The sequence below is a fragment of the Nannobrachium achirus genome (genome assembly GCF_963921795.1).
Source record: "Nannobrachium achirus genome assembly, chromosome: 21".
Lineage (NCBI taxonomy): Eukaryota > Metazoa > Chordata > Actinopteri > Myctophiformes > Myctophidae > Nannobrachium > Nannobrachium achirus.
In genome coordinates, this window is record NC_137828.1 from 12,190,374 (window position 1) to 12,216,005 (window position 25,632).

Genomic DNA, 25,632 nt, shown 5'->3' on the forward strand with positions numbered 1-25,632 from the left:
GTCTCATATGAAACCTGCCCAGGCGAAGAAGTTGCACCGCTGAAGCCATCAGCCCTGCCAACTTCATACAATCCTTGTAACTGACCACTTGGTCCAATTGAAAGGAGCGAAGACACGTCAGGAACCTGTCCACCCCCTCCAGAGAGAGGCGGGCAGACATCGTGGTCGAATCCAGAGGTATCCCCAAGAAGGAGATCTGCTGGGAGGGCGTCAACATACTTTTGCCAAAAAGACGTTGAAAACCCAAGGCCTTCAGGTGGGCCAACACCAAGTTGGTGTGATATCCCTAATCCAGAAGGGAAGCAGCCCCCCCCCCCCCTTTTTTCCGAACCAGGAAAAATTCGAGTCCAGAAACCAAGCTGGTTCAGGTCTCGCAAGAGCTCTACTACAGCACCATTGCATAGTACCGAGCTTATTTCCTCACTCAGAGCCCCTGCTTACAAGCGCGGGCTCGAGTGTAAATACCCCAGCTGGAAGCGGGGGTGGTTCAAGAAATGCAATCTAAGGCCACGTGTTACTGACGTAACACCCATTGCTCGGATTGCACAGTCTCCAATGTTTATCAGAATACCATCAAGGGTATTAAATAAACAAGGGTTCCGTTCGGAACCTAACCGTTTCACACAACGTGCTAACGTGCTGTGAAACGAGGGAGAAACCGTTAGGTTGCACGGGGGAGAAGGAACGTTGGGGATTAGCACTTCCGTATCCGGGAAGCTCCCCTCCTTATCCGGTGACGGCCACGCCAACGGACGTGACGTCAACATGTTGAACGGTGGTGGAAAGAGAAACAGAAAGAGCATTCTGCGATATACGGTTCGTTACGTAAAAACATTTACCCCAGCACGGGGAAGAACGTGTAAACGTTTAAACCAGATCTGAGGCCTTTAATAGTTCCTTGCAGGGAAAATTAGGCCAACTCATAATCCCACAAACCGATAGTGAAACACTTCCTGTCCTGCACTAGAATCGACACTACAGTGCCGTTTAGTGTAGGCAGAGGAAAATTGCACATAGGAGAAACCGCACCACTGTGAACCGCAGTTAACATGGGTGGGAACCTCAGCATGTCTGCAACCCATTCTGATTGTAACCTGTCTGAGTGGTTGCAAGCGATAAGAGTTTGTCCGTGCAAGTGTAGGAGTGAGCAGGCCACGCTTGCTCAAAACACTTTTTTTTTTTTTTTCTTTTTTAAGACTTTGGGGACAAGGGAGGCAGTAACCATTTTCATTATCCCTGCATGGAATAAGGAAAATAAATATTAGCGCCTGGGGGAAGGAGGTCCCTGTGTAGTCAGGGACCCCTGTACCCACAGTCCAAGGTCATTTACGCCACCTCATCCCACAGGACCTGTGGGAGGAGTCCGGCTCGGCGTCCCTGAAGAGTGTTAAGATGCTGTACACAACACTCCATACTCCTGTTCTGAACTGAACTCGGCACGACAGTGCCGCTCAGTGGAGACAGAGGAGAATAGCACAGAAGAGAAGCTTTGTTATTGTGACTAATAGCAAAACAGTGGAGCCCATTGCAAACCAGGGAAAAACCTTTTAATTGTCACCAGTCTGCAGGACTGGGACAATAAGTAATCCTTTGAGTGAATAAAGAACCCTGCATGGGTCTCTATACACTGACTCAGGGGCGGAATCATAGGGGGCGCCTGAGAGCTTGAGCGTACAGTTATGAGAGCCCATTGATTTTTCGCCGACAATTCCTAGCACTCAGTCGTTTTCACAAGTTCTCCCAAACTGGCCAAACTGCATTCCTGGCACTCGGCCGATATCACACGTTGGCTTTGTCCCTTTCAATTAGAGTAGGGCTAACACAGCGTCAAAGACCGCCCCACATCCTGGCTGTATGATGTAGCTCTGTTATACTGTAGCCTACCAAGACGAAGACGCACCGTCTCTGCGACCCCTGTGCCCCACACGCTGGACCACTAAAACGGCATCGCTGCAGACTGCAGTCCATTGCTTCCAACTACATTGCACTCAGCCCGTGGCCTGCGTATGCAGCTAGACACTTTTAGCACGTTTTTTTGCTTTGAGAATCATGCTAAAGTTTTTCTCACGTGTGGAAATGGTCAACACACATGTGGAGGATAGGCTGACACTGCATTGTGACGTTTGCCTGGAGATGGCAAAGACCAGTGGACTCACATTCTTTACTTATTGCGACCGTCAGGGAGCAGTTTACTATGAAAACCTCCACCGGCCGTCCGTCCGTCCGTCGGTCGGTCGGTCGGTCGGTCACACGTCACACGTCACACCTTTGCCCTGCTCATATCTCCGCATCAGTATGACATCACACCACATGTGTACACAAACCTTTGTGTACGTTGCTGTGGCAACAGTCTGTTGTTGCTGGTTTGTTAGTGTACGTTAGCAACCACCTTAGCAACCATGGTTTTACCCTAGCAACCAACTGTTTACCCTAGCAACCAACTGTTTACCATAGCAACCATGTTTGTTTACCCTAGCAACCAACTGTTTACCATAGCAACCAGATACGCAGAGCAGGGATCTCCATATATGGGCATAAACAGGTGACATCACACTGATGTCAGATATTCAGAGCAGGGATTTCTCCATAATATATGGGCATAAAAGGGATTCTGTTAGGGATCTCCATATATGGGCATAAACGGGATTCTGTTAGGGATCTCCATATATGGGCATACAAGGGATTCTGTTAGGGATCTCCATATATGGGCATAAAAGGGATTCTGTTAGGGATCTCCATATATGGGCATAAAAGGGATTCTGTTAGGGATCTCCATATATGGGCATAAAAGGGATTCTGTTAGGGATCTCCATATATGGGCATAAAAGGATTCTGTTAGGGATCTCCATATATGGGCATAAAAGGGATTCTGTTAGCTGTTAGTGATCTCCATATATGGGCATAAAAGGGATGCTGTTAGGGATCTCCATACATGGGCATAAAAGGGATTCTGTTAGGGATCTCCATATATGGGCATGAAAGGGATTCTGTTAGGGATCTCCATATATGGGCATAAAAGGGATTGTATCCCAGATGATGCCCTGTTAGGAGATCCACACTAACAGAATCCATATATGGTCCTACCGACAGCTGCTATAAGCCAACCCTGGCGATAAGGTCTGAGTCGAAGAAATGCTTCTTTCCTGGCAAGAATTGCCCCTTTATACTGTATCTCCGCAATCACACTGCTAGCTTCGCTGCTGGTGATGTCACTAGCTATGATGTCACTGTGACTGTGCACCATGCCCAAATTTGGAGATCATGTGTGGCAAAATATCAACAAACGAGTGAAAGGCCTTTATCAAGTAACCATAGCAACTAAAAATCAACAAATTGTGCAAAGTGAATATCTTTATCTGGTAACCATAGAAACCAAAATAATCAACAAATATGAGTATTTGTCCCCTTGTAGTATGTCACTAATTTGAAATATGTGGGAATGGCTGACACAGAACTCCATATTTGGACATAGAAGTGACAGACAGATGATATCTCCATATATGGGCATAAAAGGGCATGGCTGATGATATCTCCATATATGGGCAATTGGGCATAAAAGTCGCAATCAGTAGTATCATATGTCTCTATATATGGAGTTATATGTTGTTCGTGTCCAAATATGGGGCTTGTGAGGTCAGACTTAGTGAGATTCGTCGGTTATCTCCATATATGGAGGGATGTGTTGGTTATCTCCATATCTGGAGATTCAACCTTCAACGATTTTGACATCTTGTTACTAATCTGTCGGTAGATAATGCCGGTCTTATATAAGGGTCATTTGTGTACGGTGTGATGTCATACTGCCAGCATGACTCACACCATCCTTCCTAGACGATTTTGACATATTGTTTGTGGAGATAAGCGACCAACGGTCGCTTATCTCCCGATTAGGGAGTCTTACTGGTTAAGTAAAAGTATCAATACTGCAATGTAGATGTACTTCAATTCAAAATGAACTTGAGTAAAAGTACGAAAGTATTGGCATCAAAATGTACTTAAAGTACCAAAAGTAAAAGTAGGCTACAATTTTTTGGAAAATAGCAGATCTACAAGCTCACAAGGCGTCGTGACATGATGCGTTTGGAGCTTGTAGATCGGCTATTTTCAAACAACCTAGGTATAATGGCTAAAGTGGTTAATGTGTGTTTTAAAATATTATAACTTATATCCGAAAAGTAACTAGTAACTAAAGTCTTCAAATAAATGTAGTGGAGTAAAAGTACAATATTTGGATCCGAGATGTAGTGGAGTAGAAGTAAAAGTATTGGAAATTGGAAATACTCAAGTAAAGTACAAATACCTACTTAAAAAGGGGCGGGGTCAAAAACGAGCACCCAGCTCAATATTGAAACTTCAACGTCCCTGCACTGACTGGCTGTAAGCAGAGAGGAGGGTCCTTTGTGCTAGGGACTGAGAGGTAGGTAAACAAAAGTTTTGTTTCGACTACCATACTCTTACTGATGACATGGGAAAAAACTACTGGGCAACAGAGATTTTCATTCTCCCCTGCGTGGGACAGAACTCAAACGTCTGCATTCGGGGGGAGGAGGACCGTGTGCCGTCACGGAACCCAGACCCCGTGGAGGGCTAGGCCCTCAACCCTATGTCATCTAACACACCCACTTCCCACAAGCCTTGTGGGGAGAGCTGTGGTCAGTGCGCTTGGGCGCAAGTAAGTGGTCTCCTTGAGCCCCACCATGTGGAAAAAAACCACAGTCCGGGTGCCGCAGACCCAGGCCCCCTTCCACTGGCACAGTGGAGGGGAGAGCGGGATGTACTGGGGCGCCGCCGACCCATTCCCCTCCTTCTGCATGGAGGAGGGGAGAGAGGGGGTAGAGGCGGAGGTGGGCGGAAGGATGCAGGGTCCTCGTGGAACCGAGGACTTGCAAGACTCACTTGTAGGAGGAATACTGGGAGAAGAGCCTTCAACCAAATTCCATCCCTCCTCATCCTCACTCTCAAATTCATCCCCGCTTTTAACAGCGTTGTTCGGAGGCGTGCCACCAGAACATAAGCGTGCCAGGAAGATCCGGGCTCAGCCAGCATGGCCGAGAACGAGAAATCCAAGGGGAAGGAGGAGGAAGTCGCCGTTAGTCACCCCCAGCGTGGGGGCAGCCAGGCGGACCAGTAGGTTCTCTCCCCTGAATAAACGGCGCCAGCCGTACCAGGGAGAGAGGGCGGGAACCGGCGTCGCCGCTCGCCGCCCCCGGCGTGGGAGCGGCCAGGCGGGGTCCCTCGAAGTTGCAGACGCCAGCTGTAGGGCACCAGCGGCGCGCTGGAGCCCCCAATAGGCGTCGTGGCTGCAGGCGGGAACCGGAGCCGCCGCTAGCCGCCCCCGGCGTGGAAGCGGCCGGGCGGGGTCCCTCGAAGTTGCAGACGCCAGCCGTAGGGCACCAGCGGCACGCTGGAGCCCCCAATAGGCGTCGTGGCTGCAGGCGGGAACCGGAGCCGCCGCTAGTCGCCCCCGGCGTGGGAGCGGCCGGGCGGACTAGCAGGCTCTCCTCCCTGGAACGGCGGAGCCGAACCGGCGGGAGAGAGGGCGAGGGCCGGCGTGTGGTCCCGTGAAGTTGCAGAACGCCAGCCGTAGGGCCCCAGCGGCGCGCTGGAGCCCCCGATAGGCGTAGTGGCTGCAGATTGCGGCCCGGGGCGGGAAGCAGCGCTGTGGCGTACAGCGCCGCGAGCCCCGGAGGCAGAAACAACGTGGCGTCGTGGCTGCAGGCGGGAAAAAACCACGCCGCTAGCCGCCCCCGGCGTGGGAGCGGCCGGGCGGGCTAGCAGGTTCTCCTCCCTGGGACGGCGGCCAGCCGAACCGGCGGGAGAGAGGGCGAGAACCAGCAAGTAGTCCCGTGACGTTGCAGCCGTCCGCCGTAGGGCACCAGCGGCGCGCTGGAGCCCTCTATAGGCGTAGTGGCTGCAGGCTGCGGCCCGGGGCGAGAAGCAGCGCTGTGGCGTACAGCGCCGCGAGCCCCGGAGGCAGCAAAGTCCGGTGGAGGGAAAAAACCAGGCAGGCCACAAGGCTAGTGGAGGCTAAGTGAAGGAAGCACAAACAGCGGGCACCGCTGCGTGCCCACAAACCTGCCAGGAGAGGCCCGTAGCCCTGGTCGGCGAGACCAGGGCGGCGGGGACAATACGAGAAACCACCGGACAAACAGTGGAAAGTCCTAGCCAGCTAGAAGTAAAGACAATAGCGACACCCAAGCTAGGGCGCGCTAGCAATCAGTGCCCTGGTGAGGGCCTTCTAGCATGAGGCTACCAAACAAAGGAACGAGCAAGCAAGGCACTTGCTAACACTCGAAAGACTCACCACATGAAGCAGCCTGCGGGATCATCGAAGGAAATTCCGAGGGTGGGTGTCCTCACCAGCGATAAGTCTCCAGCATCCAGCACACTTCCAGGGGAACAAGGATAGCAGCATGCTAGCCGAGGGCCGTGGAACATCGATAGCTTGAAGCTAGGCTAAGCTACAAGAGGCTATCGGACAATAACAAGCTCAGAGAAGAAGCTGGAAACTTACAGCGAGGAAACAGGTGAGAACGCCGAAACTGTTGAAGAGAGAAGAACTGAAGAATAAAGACGTACAGGAGATATTCTATAAAGGCCAGTGGCCGACTTCCTAGCCGTCGCTTTAGGCTAAAACTTTACAGAATTAAAATATATGGCTGAGTTCGCGACACTCTAGTTGCAGGAGCAGAGGTGCGGAAAGAGAAAGTCATGATAGCCCATAGGGCTTATATACACTCGGGGGCGGTGCCCTCGTTTTGTGATTGACAGCCCTTCCGACAAATGACATTTTTCGTACGGGAGTATATGAGTTTACTCTGTTGCACCGCCAGATGGTGTTACATCCCTGTAATTTTGATTATTCTAGTTCTATTATCTTTGTCTTTATCTTATAGTTATCTGGTATATTCCCAATATTGCTTGCTTGTAGAGTATATACTCACTCTAGTGTCAGTTTAGGTCTTGGCCTTTGTGTGGAGTGGGAGGAGAACTGAACCTGATGAAGAGCTACGCCCTCCTCCAGCCTGAACCAATCACAAGATGGACTCCCATATAAAAGAGCTGCCACACCTGAGCTCCTTGTCAGTCTGTTTCTCCCTGCCCATGGGGAAACATGCTGTCCACCTGCACAATGTCACTCACTTGTTCTAGCTGGCTTTTGGGAGCTAAACGTTTAGCCTCCCTCTGCCTTGACATGACTTTGGTTGTTGAACCCTGCTAAATCTCGAATCATGACTTTGTGAGTTTGAGCTCAGCATATTTGGGAACGTTAGATTTACCGTTGTTTGTTTCCACAACTAGGTTGTGGGAACAACCTAGTTCTTCAGTACTAGTACCTGTTCTTCAGTACTATAATTACCAGCGCCAGCTTTTTGTAAACGCCTAATTTTGGGGAGTTTAGTTTAGAGTAGTTATGTTAGTTTAGAACCTTTACTGTCATTTTGATTTGGTCTAGTTTAGTTATTTAGTGTTAAAATACAAGATTAGGGTTTAGTTCTTTTTGATTGTTTCTTTGATTTGCGTGGTAGTTATTTTGCTTTGTTAATTGTTCCCTTATGTTGTAACCTTATTAATTGTTTGTAAATACATTGTAAATACTTTCTTAAACACAACCAATACTAAAACAAGAGAAGTTAATAAAAATACTTCTTTCACCTACCATTTGCCTTATTTATGTTACATATCCTTACCCCCTAGACAGGGGCATGTAACATTTGGGGGCTCGTCAATTAAAGGCATTTGGTGAGTGAATTAAGCTTTTTATTTTGATTAGCAGGTTCCACCATAATTGTGGGTTATTGGCGTTATGGCAGTTTCGGTTTAGAGGGGGGGTTGTGGCTGATCCCTAAATTTGTCAATTTGAGCAAGGTGTGGATAATGGGTCATCAGTGGACAGAGTTTGTGTGGTGGTTTCACTGGGGATGGTGAAGTGTGAAACCAGGATGTTCAATAACATGGGCAAGTGAACTTGAAGTGGTGTTGGTTCTGCCAACACAGGCTGGTTCGGTGAACTCAAGATGGCGGACAGCTAGTGCTATGGGGGGAGACGATGTGGTGTGAGCAATCTGGTTGATCGGGAGGGTGAAGCAGGGGCAAGGCTCCTGGTGATGTTTCCTGGATCCAGATCCTGCCTAGATTCGCTCTTCTCTAGCTCTGCTGGCGTCCAAGAGTCCCGGGTCAAGGTAAATACAACACGACTCAACATGTAAACCTTGTTGCTCAGTTAAAGTTAATAAATCATTGGTACCTCCAGTTATGGATCAGCCACTGCACCCCAGTACAGGTTGTAGAGTGCTACTTGAGTCTTGTAAATGTAGTGATCTCTACTTGGGTGCCTGCGTATGAGTGGTAGTGCCACTCTGGTATGTAGCAATATGCATTACCTGGCTGTGTTTTGTAATGATATTGGCTACTCTGAATATGTGGTGATTTTCTTCACTACTTCTGTTGGACATTTTGCTCTTTATAGGCAAGGCCTACATGTGCCAACTCTGTTAGGTAGTAATTGCTACTCGGTGGTTTATGGTAATATTCATTACTCAGTGTTTATGTAGTCTAATTTTAACTACCTTGTGTTCTGTAGCAATGTACCTACTATGTGGGGTGATGTTTAGTACTCGAGTTATGTCATCGTCCTACTCATGATTATGTTGGACACCAGATGCGTTAGTCTAAGTAGGTGTTCAACCCTGTATAAATGGGTCCCATGGTTTCGAATTCAGTGATTAAGTGCAGGGGGCGTCTTCATAGGCGTGCTCCTCACTAGAGCGTAGTTGAGGCTACCTCTTTTGTATTTTGTAAGTGCAGGGGGCGTCTTCATAGGCGTGCTCCTCACGAGAGTAGTTGAGGCTACCTCTCAGAGGCCTGAAAGAAGGCTAATTCAGCATACATCTTGTATATTCACTCAAGTTAGTAGGCCTACCTGTTGTGAATTGTGAAAATCTCCTAAATCCAGTATCATTCTGTTTTCAAACATCAGATGTTTGATTTTGAGGGTGGGGGTGTTACATCCCTGTAATTTTGATTATTCTAGTTCTATTATCTTTGTCTTTATCTTATAGTTATCTGGTATATTCCCAATATTGCTTGCTTGTAGAGTATATACTCACTCTAGTGTCAGTTTAGGTCTTGGCCTTTGTGTGGAGTGGGAGGAGAACTGAACCTGATGAAGAGCTACGCCCTCCTCCAGCCTGAACCAATCACAAGATGGACTCCCATATAAAAGAGCTGCCACACCTGAGCTCCTTGTCAGTCTGTTTCTCCCTGCCCATGGGGAAACATGCTGTCCACCTGCACAATGTCACTCACTTGTTCTAGCTGGCTTTTGGGAGCTAAACGTTTAGCCTCCCTCTGCCTTGACATGACTTTGGTTGTTGAACCCTGCTAAATCTCGAATCATGACTTTGTGAGTTTGAGCTCAGCATATTTGGGAACGTTAGATTTACCGTTGTTTGTTTCCACAACTAGGTTGTGGGAACAACCTAGTTCTTCAGTACTAGTACCTGTTCTTCAGTACTATAATTACCAGCGCCAGCTTTTTGTAAACGCCTAATTTTGGGGAGTTTAGTTTAGAGTAGTTATGTTAGTTTAGAACCTTTACTGTCATTTTGATTTGGTCTAGTTTAGTTATTTAGTGTTAAAATACAAGATTAGGGTTTAGTTCTTTTTGATTGTTTCTTTGATTTGCGTGGTAGTTATTTTGCTTTGTTAATTGTTCCCTTATGTTGTAACCTTATTAATTGTTTGTAAATACATTGTAAATACTTTCTTAAACACAACCAATACTAAAACAAGAGAAGTTAATAAAAATACTTCTTTCACCTACCATTTGCCTTATTTATGTTACATATCCTTACCCCCTAGACCGGGGCATGTAACAGATGGCGCTGATGTCCCATAGGGGGACCTTGTCTGGAGGTATGACAATAAACCTGTGTTTGACCCAAAATATGGCCGCTCTAGTACTACAATTGCATCACCATTGGCACACACTGTACAGATCTGATCATACAAGTTACGAAGTGCACAATATAGATACACATCTTTTTTTACAAATACAGATCTGACCATACAAGTTATGAATTGCACAATACAAAATACAGATCATTTTGAGTGTTCTAATTACATCTCTCTCTAGTCATTTCATTGGGTCTTTAACATGTTAATTCCATTCTTTCTACTGAAATCCATAGAAGAGCTATCAATTGGTTGTTGATACAAGTAGGCTACACCTAATTAGGTCTAGTTACTCTTACTAATGCCTTTAATTATCAATTTTACTTTATCCGTTTATTTAGATGGGACAGATGTAATGTATGGTAGGCTACTATAGGCTATATGCTATTAATGTAATTAATGAAAATACACCGTGTGTGTATCTACACCAGGGGTCTTCAACAGGGGGTCCGGGACCCCATAGGGGGAGGCACCAGATCTATGTGTGATAGGACCATTCTTTTAGAATAAATGAACAACCCTCTCATTCCTTTTCTGAGGAGAACTTTAGCCAAAAATAGCAGATCTACAAGTTTGTAGATCGGCTATTTTTGGCAAATAGGTTTGGTTTAGAGTTAAAAAAGAGGGGACCAAGTACAGAGTGAAAGGTCACATTTACTAAGTAAATGATCAAGGACTTAAGGAGTTAAATATCTAAAAAACGCCCCCAAAAGCGCAGTTTTCAAACTCTAGTGGGCGCTGGACAGCAGGCGGCTCTCCGTGTCGGCACTTTTGACCCATGCACTCGTTCGGGTCACCTCCCCTACCACACCACACTCTCCGCTAAGCGGGAGAGGTGGCATTGCAAGTGCTGCTGGCCGTCCAGTGCAGCCAGGTGCACAAAACGGCCTCAAAAGGCGCCATTTTCCGTCTCTAGTGGGCGCTGGACGGCAGGCGGCTCTTCGTGTCGGCACTTTGAACACACGCACGTGTTCGGGGAGCCACTTAGCGGTTGAATTCAGTACAGAGGCCTTGAGTTCAGGTTCAACCAAATGGTATGTTTATTCACCAGAAAAAGGACATACAGGACAGACAATAGCCCTTTGACATGGTGGTGTCCTGCTCTCCACTCACAGCTACGCTCTGTTTTCTACTGGCAGCCATTGTATATCCTAGCTGAACTAATGAGCTAGGACTGTAACATATCAAGGGGTGATGATTGCACATGTAGGCCATGTATGGCCGTGCGCCAGCAGAGGGTGCCATGTGGTGCGCTCACCACTGGCATCAACACTGGTGATGCCAGTGACATCACCACTGGCATCAACACTGGTGATGCCAGTAACACCACCACTGGCAACACCAGGAACGCATCCCTCATTGGCTGTTAATGATGACGTTGCCAGAAATGCTGGTCCCTGATTGGGCTACGGCAGTGATATTCAACTGGAGGCCCGTGGGCCAAATTCGGCCTCTGTGGAGTTTTCTTGTGGCCTTGTTATACATTCCAACTGGAACACATTTCATATTGCAAAAATCTATTTTGGATGGCTGGTTGTACAGGATGAAACCTTTTTGAGCGGTGGTCACACCGTCTCCATAGCGTGGCCGTGTGTGTATCCGTGTGTGTCTGTCTGTCTGTCTGTCTGTCTGTCTGTAGCCTGAAGTACCTTTTTTGACCACACATGTTAAGGGAGGGGCGCTGTTGTTCAGGCCACTGAGGCCAGGCACACTCACTCACATTCACACTCACATTCACGCACGCACACACACACACACACACACACACACACACACACACACACACACACACACACACACACACACGCAGCCTCCACCGCTCAGTTCACACGAGTGTGATTTTTTATGCTTTCCATAACCGTTAACCAAAACTCTTTACATCAGCAAGTTGCCTGCTGTCCAGGGGTTTGTCCCATATAGTATAAAAGTATGTCCACTGCAGAGTAGACCTATGTGCTATAAGTAGACCAGAAGACCATACTGACTGCTTCATACATTTTGATGTTTGAGAGGATAATATCTGTGCCAGACCTTATTAGTGCACAGGCTTTGAGAAAATAGGATGCATTTCAGTGTGTTCTGTGTGCGGGTTCCTGCCTGTGACGTAAGCGTCTTTGTGAGAAGAGTAGTGGGGCAGGAAGACACGGTTCTGAAGTGCTTCTATGTTTGTATGCATGAAAGGCTTTTGGTTTGTATTTGAGTGCCTCGCTGATGACGGGCACAGGTTCTTATGTGTTTCATGAACCATTAGTTGGGAATATACTGAGGAAGGCTGTATAGCCAAAATGTCTGTTTCTCATCCTAAGATGCAATAAAGCCACTAATGGATGAGATGGAGAATTTTTGGGTATAATGGACCAAAAGGAGGGAGATGGCATGACTCATGCTCCCTGTTGATGTGTCCGCAAAAAGAAAACGCAACCAGCAACTATCAATATGTATACAAGCAACTTTACGTAAATCAAGCCCAGAGTCGCTTATAATTACAGTTTACAGTTTAGGCATTTAGCAGACGCTTTTAATCCAAAGCGACTTACAATAAGCAGATAAAACATCACAACAATAAACAAGATAATATGTCAGTACATCAACAGCAATATAACAAATGCAAATGGATATCTATCTAGAACAAAAAACACAATATAATCAAAGTTCTAATTAGCAGACATGGCAACAGTTGGCCGCTTGCTTGAGTGAGTCGATTCGCTGCGGTTCGTTGTCTGTCTCTCATTCTTTCTCTCTCAGTCTCACCCTAAACCTCTAAACCCTACAAATGGATTTAACAAGTTTCAAGACTTATTGTTCATGCAACAACACATAAGGTTCAGAAAGGATCGCTTATGCGTTATGCAACGTGTTGCACTTGTGGGCTTGTAGATTATTAGCTGTGTTTTTGAGCGGTGGTCACACCGTCTCCATAGCGTGGCCGTGTGTGTAGGTATGTATGTTTGTTTGTATGTGGGTGGGTCTGTATGTAGCCTCAAGCCTGGTGTAGTACCTTTTATGACCACACATGTTAAGGGAGGGGCGCTGTTCTCAGGCCAGGCCAGGCACACACACACACACACACGCGCACACACACACACACACAGGGGGAGGGGGGGGGGGGGGGTTGGTGGGTAAACCACCGCTCAGTTCACACGGGTGTGATTTTTTTTTTCACGCGTCACCGTAAATGATGGATGACCAGACTCGATGCTCGCTGCTCTGTAAAACACTTTTAATCATCACACAACGACGAGAAATTATTAACTAATGACGCAGCTCTTTGAGTTGGTATTCCAACTTTCATCACAGCATAATGAGCGCATTGCGTCCCAATCGGACTAAAAATAGGCTAGTATAGAATGAAATAAGTTTGAACCATGAAATGATCTAGCAAGAGATTGTATTTCTCAGCACCCGGGGCCGTAGGCTGGAGAAAGAAATGGACTTCTGTCTTCTGTGTTTGGCTTAATATAGGCGTACATTCGAATGCAATATGGATTCTAGCCTAATAATTTAATCCCTTATGCAAGGTGAAGCTTTCAATCCCAAATACAATGCTTTAACTGTAATATTGGCTCCTGCTTGTAAAAGCAAAGTCAAAAATCACGGTATGCGTTTTTTTTATATACCGTATTTTCCGGACTATAAGGCGCACTTAAAAGCCTTTAATTTTCTCAATAAACTACAGTGCGCCTTATAGTCCAGTGCGCCTTATATATGGATCATTCATTGACATTGACATTCCCTTTAGCACAGCTCCATCTGTTTGATGCATAACGCAACGGTAGCGTCTATTATGTGCGCCTTATAGTCCGGTGCGCCAGCTGCGCCTTATATATGAAAACAGTTCGAAAATAGACCATTCATTGACAGTGCGCCTTATAGTCCGGTGCGCCTTATGGTCCGGAAAATACGGGTAATTGTATTTTATTGATTTTCATTGAACAAGACCAGTTCATAGTGTATTATAGCAGGAATCCATTGCTGTTCTCTCATACGACTAAGGATCTCAAATCACACTGAACAGAGACTAAAATCGGTCTATAATGACAAACACAGAACAAATCACACAACGGAAAAAACAAAACAAAACAGATCAAAACAAAGCAAAACAAGACTAAACAGAACAAAACTAAGCACAAAACAAAACAACACAAAAACAGAGCACACCAAGAACTGTAAGGTGTCGCATGAGTCTTTACCTCGAGTCTCAGACAGTTCTCACATATATAGACATTGACACAGAAGTCCGATCCTGTAGGGCGCATGGAGCGCCCAGGCCCAGAACTGGAGTACAATTTCTTTTTTTTTTTCCTTCTTCTTTTTTTTTTGTAAAAGGAGAGCCGTGGTCTCAATCCAGGCTGACCTCAGTGGCCAGTATGTCGCCCACATCACTGTTCTCTATATAGTTTATAAAAGGACCCCAAACCTCTTTAAAGGTACCATATTTCCCCCTAACAATGTAAGTAATCCTTTCCATTGTTAGTGATAAAGACATTTCTCTCAGCCATTGGCCTATATTCGGTCTGTTAATCTTCCCTCCAGGAATTCAGTTTGTGCTCTGAGGATTCCTTTGAGCCACTCACCAGCAGGTCATACAAAGATGAGATTCTACCTTTTTTGGGACCCTGGTTTGAAACAATTTTCTCTAGTTCAGACAAGCGTGGTTCTGTCAGGTTATGGTTCATTCTAACCAGGACAAAGCTCCTTATTTGTATATATTTAAAGGAATGACTCCTGGGGATGTCGTATCTTGTCATTAATTCTTCAAATGTAATAAATCTATTATCTTTGTACAAGTCCTGAATGCAGCTTTAACATGAAACAAACACAGGACTAAAAGTTCCTATGTTTGGCTGCTATAGTTGCTCTGTTCTGGTACCAAAAGCAATATGTTCTCTATAGGATTCCATTCATTTCCCCCGAACTTTTACATTTGATTTTCTTACCTTAAAACATTGTAATAAATACTTTATGGTTCCTATCCACCTGTTTCCGCGATAATTTACTGTAGAATTATTTGTGGGACACTTCCGGAGAACAGCAGACATACAAGCTCACGTCGCGTCGCAGATGCAACCGTTGTGAGCTTGTAGATCACTCTCGGCTGCGACGCCGGAAACTGCCTTACACCTTCTGCGCAATGCACGATGGGACTTTGGAAACAGGTGGATAGAAACATACAAGAAAAGGTTTATACTTCAGTGTTGTGTGCAGGAGGATGAAAATGCACTCTCTGTGGCCGTGGAGGATACTTAAAAGACAGTTGGCCCTCACGGTGGTCCAAAGAGTGGCTGCGTTGTTTGTGGTCTTGTGGTGGGGGGCCGTGTCGTGTCGGGGCCGCTGGCCCGCCATAAATGTCCCCACTGTTTCTTGGGGCTGTGCAGGAAAGGCTACACTTTGAGCAGCGGCAACTCTCATGAGAGTTTCTGTCCTTGAGTATCCCTGAGGTGGGATAGTGATCATTCCCTGAGGAGGGATAATTAATGTTGCGTTGTGTACCGTCAGAAATGGTTCTCTGATGATGAGATATGTAGTTTAGGGACCTGCGTTGTGCCTCTCGTTCCTGCTGTTGGACCTGAAGCTGTAGGTGATCCATGCGCTCTGAGAGACTTTCCAGTGTCCGCTGCAATTGTCTTATTTTTTCCGAGTGAGCAGATTGAATGCTGAGGTTAGTGGCAGACATGGACACAGTAGGGCCCAGAGGAGAGATTGTGGGTAAGCCAGGTGTCTGTGAGAAATACTGCAGAGTGTGAGGAGAGGAAAACATCCAATTAGAACGATGGTAATTCTCAGTCATTAATGAAAATGTAAGAGCATTCTCAAATGTTTTGATTCCTTGCTCGTGACAACCCAGCTGAAGACATGGCTCGATTCCGTCAACGAATCTCTGGAACTTTTCCTCTGCCTTGGCATTTAGTTCATATGTGGGAAAAGATGTGTCCACTGATTTGCTAATTTCTCCAGCAAACTCAATAAGTGTCTCACCAGTCAGGCGGATGCGTCTGAAAAAAAAGTTTAGTTTTTCTTTCACTGCTGTGTAATCATTCTTTGTTACGTTGGATAGACTCTCCCAGTAAGTAAAAGCAGCGTCACCCAGGAAAAAAGGCAGCAATTTAGACAAAGAGTGCTCATTAGGTTCTGCTTCCGCAGCCCTCTCAAAGCCTACACACCAATGTGAGAAGTCCTCTTTTCCGTCCCCAACAAAAGTGTTCAGCAAATGTCCCTTAAAATGCAGTCGAACAGGAGCAGTGTCCGAGTGAATCAGCGGTACATTCCAATAGCCACTATTGCGATCCATACTGATGTACTAGATCAGACTAGTGCAAACTAGTTGCCAGAACATTCATACAATGGTTAAATAAATCATCATTATAAAATATAAATCACAGCTATAAATTAAATCATCCATTAACTGTCAGGCGCCTGTGGACCAGGTCTCCTTCTAAAAGTCTGTGCCAACTCTAACGATCAGAAATCACACCAAAACGTATGCCCACTGGCTTTACAAGAAGCTATCCACTCCAAATGTCCTGACATTGCAACTAATCAGGGGCCCATTATGTCTAGATCCCACTTCACTGAAAACCATTCAAACCACTTCAAATTCCTTTTTGTTGTTGTTTTAATCCCACTTCACTGAAACCACTTCCCCGAAAATAGCTCCGGAGTTGGGCCTGAAGCTGCATGTGATCCAACCAATCTGAAAGATTTTCCAGTGTCCACTGCATTTCTCTTATTTTGTCCAAGTGGAAAGATTGAACACTGAGGTTAGGAGAGGAGAGATGTGTGTGAGCAAGGTGTCTGTGAGAAATACTGTAGAGTGTGAGTGAGACTTTTCAATATCTAAGGAGAAGAAAAAAGCGTTCCGGGGGGTGCCACGTCAATGCATGCTGTCATTTGTAGGAGCCAATCAAAGTTGAGAATGACTTCCGACCCAACCTTTTCGGTCCGTCTTTCGGAAGCGGGTAAGGGCTAAATTGGGAGGGCAGCTACCCACGTTGTCTAGCGCTGATGTTTCCGCTCGAGGAAACTTCGTGGGAGCTAATCAAACTTGAGAAAACCTGGTGTGAAACACCGGAAGAATATTAAAGGTGTATTCAGTGATAATGAAAGTGGCCGGGGGTCATCGTGTCCCTTACTGGCCTTACAGCGAGGAAATGTTTAGTTTTTTATAGATTTTTAACAGATTTATAATGTTCTCGTTTTTGGCGCCCCGCGCCGCCGACTCCAATACAAACTCACATCTTTAGAGACCTTTTTCTCTGAACTGTGTTCCCAGGGCAGCGACAAAGTTTTTTTGCGGCTAAAATAGCTTCAGATCGGGCTTCTAAAAAATAAAAAAGCTAATAGCTAACTGTTAGCTAACTTCCTCCGGTCTTCCTTCATAACAGTGTATGTATGCAGTGAAATCCCAATCCACTGCTGCCTGTGTAGACGGAAGTTAGAGCGAAGGTCTATGCAGAAATGTCTGGCACTCTAGCGGCACCTTGTGGCCCCTGGCATTAAATCAGTTACCAATAAAAGTACCGACTTCGGTACCCAACCCTAAACAACATACGTGTGCTCGCTTTCAGCGAGCCCACAATTACCTTGAGCCTTCTAGTAGAGTCTATACTGTATGTATGTATGTCTGTGTTTTGTCCGTCCGTTCCCACTACACCAAGGCCAAGGAAGTTGATCTCTGGATATTTAATGTTTGGTTGTGTGTGTTGCAGGTCCAGGGTCACACTCTGCTGAGGCTGTGCGTGTGTGTGGTGGTGCTCATCACAACGTTCCTGTTCGTGCATAGTAGCCCTATCACTTACTACATCTACACACTACTACCTGTCCCTGTGTGGTACTGTGTACTGAACGAGTGAGTCACGCACGCACGCACGCACGCACGCACGCACGCACGCGCACACTCACTCACTCACTCACTCACTCACTCACTCACTCACTCACTCACTCACTCACTCACTCACTCTCACACACACACACACACACACACACACACACACACACACACACACATGTACATTGCACACACTCACAAATCAGAGCAGTATTGTGTGTGTTTGCAAGTGTCTTCAGAGAGGGGGGTAAAAACAGATAAGTGAATGTGGTCCCACTTCAACTGCATTCAACATTCACCATCTATTCCAATCAACATTTCGTCACCATCAGGCAGAAACCTCCTATCTCCATATTTCATCTCGGGTGTTTTCACAATTTTGTATTATTTTCTAAACATTATTTAATCAATTTAGACCTGGAAAGACCTTTGTCACTTTAGATTTTAACCACATTAACCATTATTTTATACCTTTGCTATTCAAAAATAGCAGATATACAGGCTCAATGTGTGGCACTCATGCTGCGCTTTGAGCTGGTAGATCTGCAATTTTTTTGAGCTGGTAGATCTGCGACAAACGACAATGAACATTTGTGCAAATCTTTGAATAGATATATTTTTAAAACGAACATTTGTAACTCAAATCGTTCTTTCTTGGGGTCCCTGGAACACTATATTTCAAAGCGATTTCAAAGCAGACATTGATTGAGGCCACGTCTGGTCAGGCTGCTGCACCACAGCCTGCCACATCACAATCTGCTCCATTCATGTCTCTTCCTCTCCTTTCATGTTAGGATGAAAGGATTCTCATTGGTATTATTCAGTCCTGGAGCAGAGACCATTAGGGTTTATGTAAGATGTTTCTGAGCACGTATTCTATTGCTAGTTTGACCAATTAAAATAGTCTTTTATCTTGCAACTAATGTAAATATCTATTATTGCATGACTTTATCAGCCACATGCTTTAGGGCAGCGGTCTTCAACGTTTTCAGGCCAAGGACCACTTAGTTGAGAGAGAGATGAAGCAGGGGACCCCACAACCTTTTCAGAGATTCCATAGTTTCATTTTTGACAGCACAATCATCATTTATTTCAGTGTTTTCCGATATTTAACCACTTGAAAGTCTGCTCTTTTTCCCAAATTTCACATTTCACTCACTGCTCTCACTGCTCTTTTTCCCCTCTACACCAAAACTCTTTGACGAAAATAGCCGATCTACAAGCTTGTCGATCTGCTATTTTTGGCTAAAGTTCTCTGAATATGGACACTAGGGCTCAGGTGGTTAATAAAAAATAAATAAAACACTCTACCACTCAAAGATTTGGAGGACCCCCTGTCGAAGACCTGTGATTTAGGGTTATGCCTGATTTATACATGCCATGTGCCTTTTTCTGTGTGCGAGACTGGCACACAAACAAGAATAATCATCCATTAGAGAAAGACACTAGTCTAAATGACTGAAGTCAATCATTGTGGTGAATGAGAACTTTAATCCATATGAACCCTAGCATCCAACCGTTCTACAGACGCAGCAGACACGCACACAGAGATTCTGCACATTTATAGTAATAGCTGGGGCCAAACTGGGAAAGTTCGTGCACTTGGTGGAGAGTTTTTGATTTTTGGTGTGGTGTTAGGTATGGATATAAGGTTTTCAAAAATCATCGCAAACAAGTTGGGCTCACCCCCTAGTGGTCTGTTTGCAATGAATCAAATATTAGATACGTCAGTATATGGTTCAAACCCCAAATAATTGATGAAAGAGATTTTTCAATGGATTCTGTTACTATTGGGTATGATAAACAACATACTAAAAATTCAGGAAAGAATTACTACCGGAAAGGCACCATTTTCAAGATGGCGTCCACGATGGCTGCCGGGAGCTGAAAATGCCTATAAACTGGGTTTTAATGTGTAAAAAATCATAATAAATCTGCACTTGATGAAGAGTTTTTGATTTTTGGTATGGTGTTAGGTATGGGTATAAGGTTTTCAAAAACCATTGCAAACAAGTTGGGCTCGCCCCCTAGTGGTCTGTTTGCAATGAATTCAATATTAGATACGTCAGTATATTGTTCAAACCCCAAATAATTGATGAAAGAGATTTTTCAATGGATTCTGTTACTATTGGGTATGATAAACAACATACTAAAAATTCAGGAAAGAATTACTACCGGAAAGGCACCATTTTCAAGATGGCGTCCACGATGGCTGCCGGGAGCTTAAAATGCCTATGAACTGGGTTTTAATGTGTAAACAATCATAAAAAATATGCACTTGGTGAAGAGTATTTGAATTTTGGCATGGTGTTAGGTATGGGTATAAGGTTTTCAAAAACCATCGCAAACAAGTTGGGCTCGCCCCCTAGTGGTCTGTTTGCAATGAATCAGATATTAGATAGGTCAGTATATTTTAGACCACTAGGGGGTGAGCCCAACTTGTTTGCGATAGATTTTGAAAACCTTATACCCATACCTAACACCATTTCAAAATGTAAAAGCTAGTTACCAAGTGCATATTTTATATGAATTTCTACACATTAAATAGGCATTTTTAGCTCCCGGCAGCCATCGTTGACGCCATTTTGAAAATGATGCCTTTCCGTTAGTAATTCTTTCCTAAACTTTTAGTATGTTGTTTATCATACCCAATAGTAACAGAATCCATTGAAAAATCTATTTTATCAATTATTTGGGGTTTCAACCATGTACTGACAGATCTACTATTGAATTCATTGCAAACAGACCACTAGGGGGCGAGCCCAACTTGTTTGCGATGGTTTTTGAAAATCTTATACCCATACCTAACACCATACCGGAAATCAAAAACTCTTCACCAAGTGCAGATTTATTATGATTTTTTACATGTTAAAACCCAGTGTATAGGCATTTTCAGCTCCCGGCAGCCATCGTGGACGCCATCTTGAAAATGGTGCCTTTCCGGTTGTTATTCTTTCCTGAATTTTTAGTATGTTGTTTATCATACCCAATAGTAACAGAATCCATTGAAAAATCTCTTTCATCAATTATTTGGGGTTTGAACCATATACTGACGTATCTAATATTTGATTCATTGCAAACAGACCACTAGGCGGCGAGCCCAACTTGTTTGCGGTGGTTTTTGAAAACCTTATACCCATACCTAACACCATACCAAAAATCAGAAACTCTCCACCAAGTGCACCAAATTGATGATTTTTGACCAGTTTGGCCTCAGCTATAATATAAGTGTTACGTAGCTCCATATTCTGATAGTAATTATTGCTATAGAGCTATAGCTCAGGAACAAGCGTCTACCCGTCTCTCCAGTAAACAGAAAAAAATAATTTTCAGGTTGGGATACCCATCTCATCCAATCAGGATATTGGATAAACAAGTCGAGTGAATTTTAATTGAAAATGATAAATGGTTCTCTCTCTTGTAACTCCCCTGAAAATGTATTTTCTGTTTATTAGAAGCTTAAGAACTGGACAGTCAGGGAGACCTCTGTTACTGAACAAACACTATAACGATGATTACTGCCAGAATATAGAGCTTTTTACTTTTTTTAACCAAAAAATGTTTGGTTTTATAACCAAATATCACTTACAGTACACCAGTGGTTCTCGACCTTTTATGGAGCAGGACCCATTTCAGGTGGGTGGGCTGCATGCATTTTCAGAGCATGTTTATATTTGAATGATCGATTGTGTTCTGACTTGGATCGATGGAACAAGTGTGGTATAATTTAAGTTGCTATATTTCGGTATCACAATGAAAAGACTTGATTGTGGAATTGATCTCATGGTTTTAAAGAAAACAATAGTTTTTTTGTTTTGTTTTTTTTCTCCAAAATATATAAGTTATATTAAATATATATATAAATTATATATATATAATTTAAAATATAGCGTTTACCAATGATTTTGAGGTCTCACTTGCAACCCACCACACAAACAGAGAACAGCTGACTTACAGTACCTTTATTGATTTTTGTATTATTATTTTTTTTTCCAGGGTTGGTACGTTTACAGATCTGATCCGTTCAGCTCCCACACTGCCTCTCTTTAAATGTCTGGGCTATTTCCTGCTGGTCATATTTGGCATGGAGCTGCTGGCAAGTATCTTTTAACACTTATGTTGCAATGATTTTTTCTCTCTGAAGGTCCGCGATGCCATGGTCTCCATAGACTTCCATGTAATTCATAGTCCACGGATCGTGCCTTGATCTAGCCCATGCCTAGATCATGCACCACGTGTGTGCAGGCTGTTCACAGCTTTCAAACAAAAAAATCCGCTTGGAAATCCGTTCAGGCATTCATGATTAAGCAGCCATTATGTTCTCTTCAGATGTAAACAAAAATGGCTGCCATGTTTGAAAGAATGGGTTGGGGCAGTGACGTCATTACGTGCGCGTCCCGCGTCTCTGACGCATTCACGTTGCCTAGAGACGCATTCACGTCATTGTCCTGGGGTCTCACGGACGCATCGCCTCCATTGGAGTCCACGTTAAAATAATTTACCACGTCGCGGAAAAAAAAATATTTTAAAAAGTCCACAGACGCCACCATTGTTCATGGGTGAAGGCATGCTACTTTACCCTACGTTAACACAAATGAAATCCGCGTAGAAAGTCTTAAAACAGACGATAGAACTAACGACAGTGTGTTTTAAATCCACCGACGCCATTTTGTGCGCCCATGCATGGTCACAGAATTCAATGGGTGCCTGAGTTTTAGCGTAGCACCGGGCCGCTCTCTGACCATAGTGGCACAGCGTGTTAAGGTGATACACCAAAAAGGGTTCCCCCACAGAACAAGGCACGGCGCAGAAACGTGACGTCTCTACACCGCAGCGACATGCGCATTGGCAACGAGCGGTCTCCGAAAAGAATTGCTTTAGTAAACTTGCGTAGTTGCGTTACTGTGAAAATGTCCCACAACTGAAAACATCCGACAATAGCCAATGATGTTATTATGATGATCCAACGGCTATGATCTCCGGTTGGAACTTGTGACAGCGTGAGCATTGATCGTCGTCACCTCTCCTCTCCCCACCCCAGTCCCCACGCTACGCTGTGGACCAGAGCTCTCGCTGCTCTGTCTGCAGGCAGCAAAAGGACTGTCACCCTTTCCGTGAAAGCCTTTTTCTGTGTCGTATTAAAAAAAGAATACAGTCCCGGGAGAGATGTGTAGTATGGTACATGTGTCTTTAGTTCCGACCGCTTAGAAAAGGTAATTGATCGGTTGAAAGAAACTTTATAAGCGTGTTTGAGTTTGTTTCGCCAGCACAGCCACCCTGCCTCTGTGTCTGTCTGTAACTCCATGCTGTGCGTTCATGTATGCAGTAGAGGCGAACGCGCATTCACGTTCACTGTAGTTGCATTCAACAGCGCAAATTGTTGATGTGAGGTTTAAGAATAAAGAGAAGCAAGGTCTTATTGTCACTACTCTACAGGGACAAGAAGCAAAATGCAATGTTGTGATCGAGGTGATAATAATAATAAGAAAAACTAAGATAAGGGATGATGATGATGATGATGATGATGATGATAATAATAACAATAATAATAAAATAAAATAGAAACGTCAACAGTATAGCCATAGAATAGCTGTATAAAGAATGTGTTCTATTGCAGACATATGTATATATGTATATAAAATAGCCATAGTAACAGTAATAGTAGTTCCATCAACTACAGTAAGCCTACTACCTGTACTTGACATGACATGACATGACATGACATGACAATAGCTGAACCACTGTCTTTAGACGGCCTTAATAACCTATTGTGGTGTGTAAAATAGCCTATAGAAAAAAGTTAATAATAATAATAATAATGGTAATCTATCTATAAATGCGAGAAGTCTCTGCGTGCGTGCGTGTCTGTCTGCGTGTCTGTAATCCGCGTATCTCGAGAACCGTTCGTCCCACCGGCTTCAGATTCGGCAGTGCCGGGTCTCGACTCGACCCGACGCGCGGTTTTCCCGAACCGGCGCGAAACGTTCGGAATCTCCTTATGCGGGGTTGATTGTTGACATCAGGCTGTTCCGGAGGAAATCGGCGCAAGCGCTGACTCATTGTGACATCACTTCATAAAAGGCTCTGACATCACCTACGCCACATGAGTCAACAAAAAATCTCTGTGAGTGAGTGTGTATGTATGTAATCCGCGTATCTCGAGAACCGTTCGTCCCACCGGCACGCGCGTTCTCCATATATGGGAATAAAATGAATGCCTGTATGCGGAGCTGATGTCTGACATCAGAGTTTTCCGCAACCGGTACTGTGTGTGCAGAGATCTTCATATATGGGCATAAGTGGACAAAGACAAACAGATGGTCAAAACGGGTCCTATGACAACAGGTATATTGGGGTTTGCATTAAAGGGTGGGGCATTCATGGGGTTTGCATTAAAGGAAGGGTAACAGAATGGGCTCTACTTTGTCTCCAATTAATTGTGATATTATTGTGAAAATATTTGCCAATGCAACTATACCCTGAAAGGGTTAATATTCAGAGCTGTAGGGAGAAGGCGGTCTCAACTCCCGAGGCACCGCCCAGCCGCCTCGGAAAGTGACGAGCAGAAACAGCGTGTCACTTGAGGAATGTTGGTCACGTGACCCAATGGAAGTCGGTGGAGAATTGGACGTGGGAATTACGATATATCCCTCATCAAAAAACACTACTGAATCACTACACAAAACCTATTCGTGTAGTAGTGACTGTGTAGTCATGTGTAGCAATTGTGTAGTAAATCTGTAATGTTTTCACTACTCATGACACACCAGTAGAGTTTTGTAGTGAAACAGTAGTGTTTCCAGTAGTAATCAATCGTAGTAGTGAAAAAGCTGTTAAAACACTACTGCTTCACTACAAAGGCATTTAAATAGTGATTATGTAGAGATTTTACTACTTGTTTATGTGTAATGAATATGTAGTCACAACACTACATATTCACTACTCATGACACACCAGTAGAGTTTTGTAGTGAAACAGTAGTGTTTCCAGTAGTAATCAAGCAGAGTAGTGAAGGCATTTAAATAGTGATTATGTAGAGATTTTACTACTTGTTTATGTGTAGTGAATATGTAGTCACAACACTACATATTCACTACTCATGACACACCAGTAGAGTTTTGTAGTGAAACAGTAGTGTTTCCAGTAGTAATCGGAGTAGTGAAGGCATTTAAATAGTGATTATGTAGAGATTTTACTACTTGTTTATGTGTAGTGAATATGTAGTCACAACACTACATATTCACTACTCATCATGACACACCAGTAGAGTTTTGTAGTGAAACAGTAGTGTTTCCAGTAGTAATCAAGCGGAGTATAGTGAAAAAGCTGTTAAAACACTACTGCTTTAAGGGGGCACGGTGGCGCAGTCAATAGTGCTGTCGCCTCACAGTTAGAAGGTCCTGGGTTCGATTCCCGCTGGGGGACACTGTGGGTTTGTGTAGAAATTAAAAGTAATTCAGTAGTGATAAAACACTACATAAACACTACACAAACAGGAGTGACCGAATGATAATCGTGTAGAGTTTCAAAAGGGTTTGTGTAGAAATTAAAAGTAATTCAGTTGTGATAAAACAGTACATAAACACTGCATAAACACTACACATACAAGGATGTATTAATTCTATTGGGATTGTGAAGTGATACAGAAGTGAATGTGTAAGCATTGTGTAGTAATTCAATAATAAATGTGAAATAATTGAGTAGTGATTGGGTAGTACTTTCCCAAAAGCCAATAGTGATACTGAAGTAATTAAGTAGCAGTCGTGCAGTGATTTGAATAGTCATTAAGTAGTGATTATCAGTAGTGTTTCAGTGGGTGAAACCAGCCAATACTCTACTCATTACTACTG

At 44.3% G+C, this 25,632-nt stretch overlaps 1 protein-coding gene across 1 annotated transcript in view; it reads left to right on the plus strand.

Moving 5' to 3' along the window:
• pign (phosphatidylinositol glycan anchor biosynthesis, class N) overlaps positions 1–25,632 on the plus strand; it is a 54,524-nt gene that overhangs the window by 14,687 nt on the left and 14,205 nt on the right. Inside the window, exons 15-16 of the mRNA XM_080752029.1 lie at positions 17,664–17,803; positions 21,779–21,878. Of these exons, the coding sequence (XP_080608155.1) occupies positions 17,664–17,803; positions 21,779–21,878 (240 nt within the window). The remainder of the gene's footprint in view (positions 1–17,663; positions 17,804–21,778; positions 21,879–25,632) is intronic.